Source organism: Alosa alosa, chromosome 13 (genome assembly GCF_017589495.1).
Source record: "Alosa alosa isolate M-15738 ecotype Scorff River chromosome 13, AALO_Geno_1.1, whole genome shotgun sequence".
NCBI classification, from domain to species: domain Eukaryota; kingdom Metazoa; phylum Chordata; class Actinopteri; order Clupeiformes; family Clupeidae; genus Alosa; species Alosa alosa.
This window is the reverse complement of record NC_063201.1, coordinates 27,465,362-27,475,257: the sequence shown is the minus strand read 5'-3', so window position 1 is coordinate 27,475,257 and position 9,896 is coordinate 27,465,362. Positions and strand designations below refer to the sequence as shown.

The following is a 9,896-nucleotide window of genomic DNA, read 5'->3' as shown; positions in this document are numbered from 1 at the left end:
TTTCAGAGACACTGTTGAAGTACTTTGGAGCACATCTCTACCACTACTTAACTCTACCTCATCAAGTGTCTGCCTCCACGGCTGATGACACAGAAGGTGAGGTTTTCTTGATGGCAAATGGTTACATAGCCTGTTAATATGACATGACACATTTAACATAGTTTTTGTTTTATTTATTTATGTATTTATTTAATCATTGCAGGTTAGTCCACTGCAGAGCTGCAGATACCTGAAAAGCCAGGAACGAAGTAGGAATAAGTATCTATTCTTTGGGACATTTTATTTTGTCATTATTATTAATGTTTGTCTATTTTGGTTTTATTTTGTAGTTGAAGATTGATCATTTAATGCACATTTGTTGGTTGTTCTGCAAATCTGTTGAAAAAACAAGTCATTAAGCGGATGTACTTGTTTACAACAAATACAAATGCTGTTGTATTTTGTTATGTCAATTCAACTTCAGTAAACCACCCTTAGTGCTTCACTTTGAATATGAATGTTTCAAATAAATCTGTGATTTTAGTACCCTCTAAGATTAAAAGGTGACAGGGTTGGTGTAAATAACTAATACATTGGTTTACCAAGCACATGGGGCCAGAAGTGTAGAGCGGAGCCCCAAAACATTTTTGGCATGTCAGCAAGGATGGATTACTGAATGAGCCTACCAAGTCCTTATGCATCTGTGTCCAGGGGGACAGTAGTTCATAATCAGTCACTGTATTAACACATAACCTCACTGTATTAATTTACAATATGACATTATAGTGTGAAGTTGTCAATTATCACCAAGCACAGGTGACTCTGCGTTGTGGGAGGGGGCCCCCAAATCAAATTCTGCTTAGGGCCCCCAAAAGGCTCGGGCCGGCACTGCCTAGCACTGACCCCTCCAAGAGTTGGATGGCCTTTGAGTGTTCGATGAAACACAGATGGATCTGTGAAATGGAAGCTGCTATATAGCCTGAGTGAATTCAAAGATGCTGTTGCTTAGGAATCTAAACATTTGCAAAAATAATGTGTAGTGATTTAAAACATCTGTAAAGATGATGTGAGTTGTTTGTGCAAAATTCTATAACCAACTTGTTTCTGTGCATATTTCATACTAAAGAAGTGAGTTTGACAGATCAAAATAAAAATCAATCCATTCAATAGCAAATTGATTTATTTCAATGGTCTAAAGCCGTGGTTCTCAACTGATGTGTCGTGAGGTAAAGTGAGGGGCGCTGTGGAATTTTGAGGAACACAATCTGTTTTTAAAACATCAATGGCACAGCTTAGTAAGTTGAAATGGTTTTACACATTCAGAGATTTACATCTTTTTTCTGGTCTTACTTTGATTTCATAATGTGAAGCGGAGATCCATTTCGCCCGATAATTTACTGCTGGTTGTTAGGATATGTTGTGATTGCCTGCTTACTCTAGCAATAAAAAAATGTCTAACAACCAACAATAATGTCTAACAACCAATTTAAGGAGTGAGGACTATTTGACTCTCTGAGTGAGGATTTTGGTACGATCATTGGTGTGCCTTGGTCCTAAAAACATTGAGAACCTCTGTTGTAAAGTTTCCACCCTGTTGGCCTGCAGCTCTTTAAGAAAAGAAATGCTGTTTCTCACATAAGTCAGACAGAATAATAAAGAGATGTCAACATTATTTTACTTAAGGCCACAGCTAAATCAAGCCATTTTGTACCAGTATCAACACATGTCAAGTATCCTGGAAAAGGCATTGTACACTGAATTAGAACTAAAATAGTGGACTTCTTCCTATGATTATATTTCTCAGGAACACCAAAAACCAGTGCTTCTATCAGTTCTGACAAATTACTAGAATTCATCATGATTTCACAAATCAATACATGGATCAACTCATAGGAGTGCAGAAGCTTGACGTAACGTCATGTTGTAGTAATGTGGTGTTGTCCAGAGGCCGTTTTCAAATCGAGAACACATTCAATATATTTATAACATCTTAATATCTGGGCATAAGCAGAAAATATCATGACTGTCCAACAAAGGCATTAAAAATAGTTTTCAATTAATCGTTCACCAAATAATACCTAGCAACACTAAGGCACTTCATTGAGAGCAGTCCAGTCATCTGTACAATTTATGAGCGATAATCCATTAAATAGTCCATGACTGACACCTCCCCTCAATACCATAAAAGGCCTTGATGGAGGCCACTAATTGGTGCAAATGCACTGCACTGTGGCTACAATAAGAACAAGGGCTATTTATCAGAAATCAGCAGTCACTTGCAAGATTTTATCTTTCCTCTTTCCCTTTTTTTCCCCTTTTTTTACTATTAGTGGAGTCGCCATGAGGAAATCCATGTTCATTTTCACTGTCCGTTTTTCTTTTCTTCGCTTTGCTCTTCCTATTTGTTTTCTCTTCTCCTTCCTTGACGTCTGGAACCTGCTCTCTGGGTTCGTTTTGTGTCCCTTCCTCATAGAGTGAGGGAACATCCTCTTTGGTCTTCAAGGATTTCTTCTGCTTCTTCTTCTTATTATTATTTTTTGAGTCCACATCTATGCATAGTTGCAGATCTACAGTACATTGTTCCTCAACTTCTGCAATGACCTCGCAGCTTTCTTCACACTCATGTGTTGCGTCTGTATGGTGTCCATTTGCAGCAGCATCTCCTACCCCTGATAAGTTCTTCTTTGAGCGCTTCTTCTTCAAAGCCTTTTTAAGTTCACCATCTGCGTCTACAGGCTGATCAGCTATGGCCTCTTCTGTTGACGCAACATTGATGGCGTCTCTGAAGTCCTCCTGGCACTCGTTCTTGTTTGATTCCTCCATTTCCTGGTTGCTGGGCTGCTGCTTCTTCTTCTTCTTCTTCTTTGACTGGGTGTCGTCAGTGTTCTGGTCCTCCAGAGAAGCTTCCACAGGGGTTTTTGCTGCATCTGTGTCTCCTCGCTCTTTGGAACTTTTCTTCTTTTTCTTCTTCTGTCTCCTGCCATAGTCAGTGACCTCAGAGGCATCTATATCTCCATCTGTAACACCGTTCTGGATCTCTTCAGTCTCAATGCTCTTTTGCTTGTCTTTCTTGCGCTTGGCCTTTTAGTGACACTGTCTACATTGCTGGGGCTCTGGGTAGCTGGGGCAGTAGTAGCTTCAGTGCAAGGGCCCACTGATGATTCCTTCTTGCCGTACTTGGCCATAAACTCCCGCTCTTGCTGCTCCAGTCTCGCTAGTTTGGCACTCATGGTGAGCCCGTGTCTGGCTCCCCTGTGGAAAGTTGTGGAGATGTGAGCAAAAGCACATACCTGGCCTTAGATGACAAACTGTCTTGATAATTTAAACCTTCTTATTTCACAATAATCTTGTAAAGTAAAAGTTTGATGTATGACCATTACAAGATTTTCACACAGCACAACACTCAGCACCATCGATAGAACCTTCCACTAGGCCAATACACAACTGGTAGAGTAACTATCAACTTGCCATTGTCTTGGTTGGAACACAAATGTCATAGTGCAAACTTACTTGTGAGCAGTCCTTCCTCCACAAACTTTTAGCAGTTCAGCATCAGACAAGCTATGAAATTGGAGGGAGAGAGAGAGCCATTAAGAGGGGTTTGTTCCAACAGAGTCTCACAATGATGCTGTCCCCACAGGGTCTAATTCTTACTTGGTGGCAGAGGAGAGGTCGAGTTTCTGGTCTTCGTCCTCAGAGTCACTGCTATCATCTGAACTTGATGCTTTTTGCTCAGGCTGCTCTTGTCCACACAGAAGAGTAGCTGACTAAGAGACAAACACAACAATAATAATACATTACATTGTGTACTAGTAAATATCAGGATGCCAGTACATATACTGCCATTACAAAAACCTTGGCTGTGGTAGTGTAGTGGTTAAGGAGCTGGGCTAGTGTGCAGTAGCCTGAAAGTTGTTGGTTCAATTCCCAGCTTCCACCGTTGTGCCCTTGAGCAAGGCACTTAACCCCAAGTTGCTCCTGGGACAATGTAATCCCTTGTATTATAGCTGACATATGTAAGTCACTTTTGTCAAAAAGTGTCTGCTAAATGTAATGTAATGTAATGTAATGTAAAAACGGTCCATACGCTGAACAAAATTTCAGTAGGGTAGGAAGGCAGGGTAAGTGATGCTGGAAAACGTTGCTTTAAGGGGTTTTTTTTATTAGCAGACACTTTTTTCCAAAGCAGCGTATGTTATATTCAACCCAAACAAAGACCAAACAAAACACATTAGAGAGGTAGCTCACTCCTCCCTTCAGTGCTCTCCCAAGAAACTCCACACTCCACTCCAAACAGTGTTCTGCTATTGTCTGGGGGTCCGGCCGCCCCCACTTTGCTTGTTTCAAGTTGCCCTGGCTCTGAGAGGGGCAGTTTTTTTAGTGTTTTCACACTGCAAAAACTACTTATCTAATAAAATCTAACCAAGTGCGTTTTTTGTTGTAATTTGTTGTGCGTTGAGTAAATGTCTTGATAAGACTCCTTAAAATAAGTCAAAGTCTTCTTAAATGAAGTCAAAAAGATCTTTCACAAGAGTTCTAGTAAGTCTCTTTATATTAAAAACAATACCAGATAGATTATTTGATCATATACTTTAAAGGCACACTATGCAGGTTTTTTAGCTTAATATGCAAGTTTTTTAGCTTAATTTACCTTCATTTAACAGCTTCAGAGTCATTGGAATGGTTATATGACTTTTTTCGGATTGAATGGTGGCCGTCTCGCTTCCCCCTAGCGCCTATGAGCGGAAAAACCACCCTTGCAACTGTGGGCCGGCGGGCCGACGGCCTCAGTGTCAGGAAGTATAACGAGTGTAACAAATTGCTTTACTGCATTCAAATACACATACACACCAGGCACCGGCTAGAAAAAGGTAGCGATGGAGTTTCTCAGACATTCGTCATGACAGAGCCAGCGAAAAAGAAGCAAAAACCAAGAAAACAGTAAGGACATGGCCAATACTGCATAGTTTACCTTTAAGATAAATAACACTTGGCTAGATTTTATTTTTTGCAGTGCAGAGAATGGATAGCTAGTGGATTGCGAATAGATATTAGATATTCTATGATGTAACTTAAACAGCACCTTACTTGTCACCAACAACAAAGACATCAATATCAAATCAAGTCCATTAACTGTCAACTTTCTTCCAGCAGTCCTTTTGACAATCACTGTTGCTTTACCTTGACAAAGCAACCATACTGCATGCCTTTGGTCAGCTTGGCTTTGAGTGGGCGTTTGTTGGAGATCATCCCATTCTCTTCTTCATCATTAACTTTCTTCATCGAAATCCCATCCTGGTCCATATTCAAAACAAAACACAAGGTATGGGAAATTCTCAAAGACGGATATTGCAGGTAATTAAAACCACTTTCCAGTAAAAGGTGGACATACAAAATGATGTAGGGCCTACAATGAATTAAAATTCAGAAGTAGTGGGAGATGCACTCTCTAAATACATACCTGACCATCTTCAACTGACAAATTTGAAGAAGCTTTATTGAAGACATGGTCCCACCAATTGAAGGTAAACTGTTCACCGAGCTTATGACCAACCTGAAAAGATTGGATAAGTGACATCACCCAATTTTTTTACCCAATTGTTTCTAACCACATTACTGTCTGTAATTATTCGATCAAGCTATTTAATCTGGTGAATTAGTATGTCAGCCCTGAAATTCTTTACAAGTATCGTTACCCAAGAATTTAGACACATACCCTGTTAAATGATATTGTTGTGCATTTGTATGTCGCTTTGGACAAAAGCGTCTGTCAAATCCCATAACCATAACATACCCCTCCTTTGTCGCATTTCACTTTGACTTTGATTGGTTCAGACCTTCCATCTTCGTGGCGTCCCAAACCTTTCCCTACAAGGTAAACAAGAGAACAGATTGTGTACATGCATACATACAAACATTATTGAAGAAATTATCTGAGATAATCCTATCTTTAGCTAGGGTATGCTATCCGGTGATACCTGGTTGCCAACCATGGCGAAGCATTTGCTGCTCTGCAAACGTCAGTCCACGGCTTTTCTCCGATATTGCTTCTGCCATGTTTTAAAAATCGCACGTGTCCTTGTGATTAAATAGTGAAATAACACACTAAAATCCAAAACCTGTCAATCTAACGCATCACGATAAAGGTACATGTATGATCCATGTGTACATAGAACTTCAGTATTCAAGACACGAGTTAGCTACGGAAGCAGACATGACACCGGATATGTCGTCACCGTAACAAACAAGTCCCTCCCCAAATCCAGTTAAACAGCACATCTCTGTTTATTAGTGTTTTTGAAAGAAGAGCATTTACTACTTGTCTTTATAGATAGGCCTACCGGCCTGCTGTAACTTTTTAAAAACACTGTTTTCCCAGTAGAGCTATTAGTAGGCCTGTTAAATGTTATCGTGTTGGACTAGCCTATTGTAGCCTAGACCTATCCAATGAACAGACAGAGGAACTGCATCAATTTCAGATGAGCAAATAATTGACTTTTATTACAGTAAAATTAAACGTCTTGACATCAACTGCATGACTGCTTATTTGCCACTAGATGCCATTGTATCAAAACTGGCAACCTTTAGTTGCCTCCCAATTTGCTGAGGGGGCAAAACGGAGAAACCTAACCTGTCTTTGTAAGCTGTCTTTTAATACACGATTTCACTTAATTTAAAAAAAATGCCTTTGTCATTTGCCAAAACTAGATGTCATTTATAATGGGTATCAAAATGTTCTGCCTAAAAATTAGCCCCTGAGTTCAAATTTTAGTAGTTAAATTGGTCTGTTTTTGCCAGCTGAACACTGCATGACTGCTTATTTGCCACTAGATGTCATTGTATCTTCAAAAGTGCACACTAGTGCTCTCAAAAAGTGCACTAGCCATATATTATATTGGGTATAGGCCTACCTACGCGTAACGAATGTTCTCAATTTCCAAATAGCCTAGGTCTAGTCTACTAGGTCTAGTCTAGTCTAATAAACTTCCTTGTATCCTTGTATCCTTGTATCCTTGTCTAGATTAGCCTAGACTGCATTTCTGCAGCTATGCCAGCATGTTAATTAGCCTAACTGGAGAGAGACCTGGCTGAACTATTTTGTTTAGTTATTATTTAGGCAGTTCTAGTGTGTGCATAAACATGTCTGTGGATCTTCAGTGTGCATAGGGGAGGGTGACACCCTTAGATAGTGTGACCTGGGGGAGGTGTGAACAGTGTTCTGGTACCTGGGGGGGGGGGGGAGTTAGGTGAAAATGCAGTGTGTGTTTGTGTGTGTGTGTGTGTGTGTGTGTAAAAGAGAGAGCAGGGGGAGGTGTGACCTGAGTACACACATTTATATCATTTGTATAAGTTGTTGGGAAGGGTTTTCATATACTTTAGTGGGTCTGAGCCTAACTTCCACCTGTACAATTGTTTCAGTGACAGCGATGAAGACTGGGCTCCGCCAAGCAAAAAAACAAGAGCTGAGGATCCTGTGTCTGTCTGAGGAAGAGGAGCCGGTGGCCGAGACCAGTGGGACAAGAAAAGGAAAGGGTGCTGCAAGAAGCAGGGGGAGAGGCAGAGGAAGAGGGAGAGGCCAAGGCAGTGGAAGAGGGTGCTCCCGCAGGAGACAGGAGAGCGGAGACGCAGAACCATGGCTTATGTTAATTAGCCTAACTGGAGAGAGACCTGGCTTAGTCTACCATTCATGAGGTCGCTGAACCGAAATTCGTGCTGGCCGATTGACATTAGGCCTGGGTGAAGACTATGAAAATAGATTAATATTACAGGATCTCTAGGCTTACTGGACGGAAACCATGTTTTCTTCAGGGGTGTCAAACTCATTAGCCTAGGTAGCCTAGGTAATTTTTTGGGATGTGACCTCGTGGAGGGCCGTCATTGTCATGGTCATTTTATTTTTTCTTCACGGGTGTCAGACTGTTATTTGATGATATCACTTATGGGCAATAATTAAGTACAAATAATGCACTGCTGTCATATACTGCTCTTTCTTTCTTTAAATACCCTACTTCCATGTTAGTTTTCCCCCTTCTTCCTTCCTGAGGATGGTTTGTAGTGCTAGGTTTATTTTTAAGTCATCATATCATAGAGATGTTGCTTATAACATATTGGATATCTTTTTTCTAATTTTCTCTTCCTACCCAAAACATCTGGGGGCCGTATGAAACCTGCTGGTGGGCCTGATCTGGCCCCCAGGCCTTATGTTTGACACCCCTGCTCCCCTTAAAATGAGCTGTATATCCTAAATAAAATACTGTCATTTCTCTGTGCAATTCTGGCCTATTATGCATCCTCATGTCATGAGGTGAATTATATTTCATGTCTGTGTGCCATACAATCTACCAAGCGCACAGTATTAAGCCGCTTAACTAGAAACTAGCAGGGGTCTAGTTTCCTCAAGTTGTTGTAGGTTTAGGCTACTCAAGACACACATGTCGTAGGTTTAGGCTAGCCTATAGAAAACACAATGCCTGAACCCGGTCCTGGCAGAAAAAAAAAAACGCTTAGACCTATCCCGTTAACAGCGCTTGTTTATCTGGAAACCATTCTACCTCTGTCACGTATTTCATCAACAAGGCTACCCATGCCACAAGTTACAGTCATCACACATAAGTCATGTGCATGGCCGCATGGGTTTGTTAGAATGAAATCTGCATGTTTCTAAACCGGTATACCCCGGGCAGTTTTGAGTGCGCTTTGATGATGGTTATGCAATGGATTTTTTTTATGACGATTATTGCTCTATCATTCCAAGTTATTTTTAATGTTTGCCACGGAGCAATGCAATTAATTAGCATGCTTATTTTTTGTTTGTTTAATAGTATGATCTAGCCTATGCAAGGGACGGGGGTTCTCTATCAGTGGTCACTTTCAAGGCTAGCGTAACCGAAGGAAGTCTGATGTGAAAACGGAGAAAACTTGCATAGGCAAAGGGGAGGAGGCGTTCTACCCAAACATCTTTCCTGTCACAATTTTACTTCCCCTTGAAACAGGGAGAGCGCTGCCAAAGTTAGAAAGCTTATACGTGAAAGGCTTCTCTGAGCCTTTGTATGTTCATTTTTGATGATGACGTTCGGAATGTCTTTGGATTGTGTTTTTTATTAATTGCTATAAGTCGCGCTTAACAGCAACAGTAAAGACGTCGTTCTGGAAATTTCATTGGAGTGAGGAAACAATAGAATACAGTTACGGAGAGTAATCAGTAAAGCAGATGCTCCTTGAGGTAAGGGACTTTTTTTTCTGGGACTATCATTTCGAAAACTATTCCTTCTTCTTCTTCTTCTTCTTTTTAGTTGGAAGGATCACGATCGTTAGCTACATATCATAAACATGACCGCACTTTACTTTTCCGAGACATTGCGCATACAGCTGTCCCTCAGTATAGACCTTTTTGTTTGTATTTCTTAGTCTTAAAATGAGATGCATATCCTAAATAAAATACTGTCATTTTTTCTGTGCCATTCTGGCATAATGCATCCTCATGTCATGAGGTGATTTATATGCCATGTCTGTGTGCCACCAAGCGCGCAGTATTAAGCTGCTTAAAAGAGACGCCATTAAGTGATGGTCAGTGTCAATGTCTGGATGTGCCAGGTCATTCCAATCAGCTATCAATTTGAGTGTCTTGGACACCATTAAATTTATTGGAATGACAGGGCATTGGTGCACGTTGGCCTATTGTTGTGCGTCAGGGATGGATAGCCTCCACATCTTCTCAATATATTGTAAAGGTGTTTTCATGGGCAATTAACTGACCTTCAGGTTTTGGAAGGGCCAGCATATTTGGTAGATTAGACATACTTGTGTCAGGAAAGTGACAAGGAGTTTTAACCATGTGACAGTTTTCTGAGTGAGTCACTGTAATCCTGTTTGTGAAAGTCAGCCCCAATCTAAAATCTGGAACTAAACCAGTTTGT

At 40.6% G+C, this 9,896-nt stretch overlaps 2 protein-coding genes and 1 long non-coding RNA gene across 3 annotated transcripts in view; 2 read left to right on the top strand and 1 right to left on the bottom strand.

The window, feature by feature from the left end:
- Positions 1–1,141: 1,141 nt before the first annotated feature.
- Positions 1,142–6,231, bottom strand: gpatch4 (G patch domain containing 4). The gene is given in 8 exon segments (XM_048262077.1): positions 1,142–2,995; positions 2,998–3,231; positions 3,490–3,540; positions 3,634–3,746; positions 5,161–5,274; positions 5,441–5,533; positions 5,774–5,847; positions 5,958–6,231. Coding segments are annotated over 8 exon segments (1,488 nt in total). The 5' UTR covers positions 6,037–6,231; the 3' UTR covers positions 1,142–2,265.
- Positions 6,232–6,242: 11 nt separating this feature from the next.
- On the top strand, positions 6,243–8,252 carry LOC125306610. Its single transcript, XR_007195578.1, has 2 exons — positions 6,243–6,485; positions 7,399–8,252. It is a non-coding gene; the product is annotated as an uncharacterized LOC125306610 (long non-coding RNA).
- A 691-nt stretch (positions 8,253–8,943) lies between these two features.
- pear1 (platelet endothelial aggregation receptor 1) overlaps positions 8,944–9,896 on the top strand; it is a 34,721-nt gene continuing 33,768 nt past the window's right edge. The window contains exon 1 of the mRNA XM_048261544.1: positions 8,944–9,202. The gene's annotated coding sequence lies outside the window, so the exon portion shown is untranslated. The remainder of the gene's footprint in view (positions 9,203–9,896) is intronic.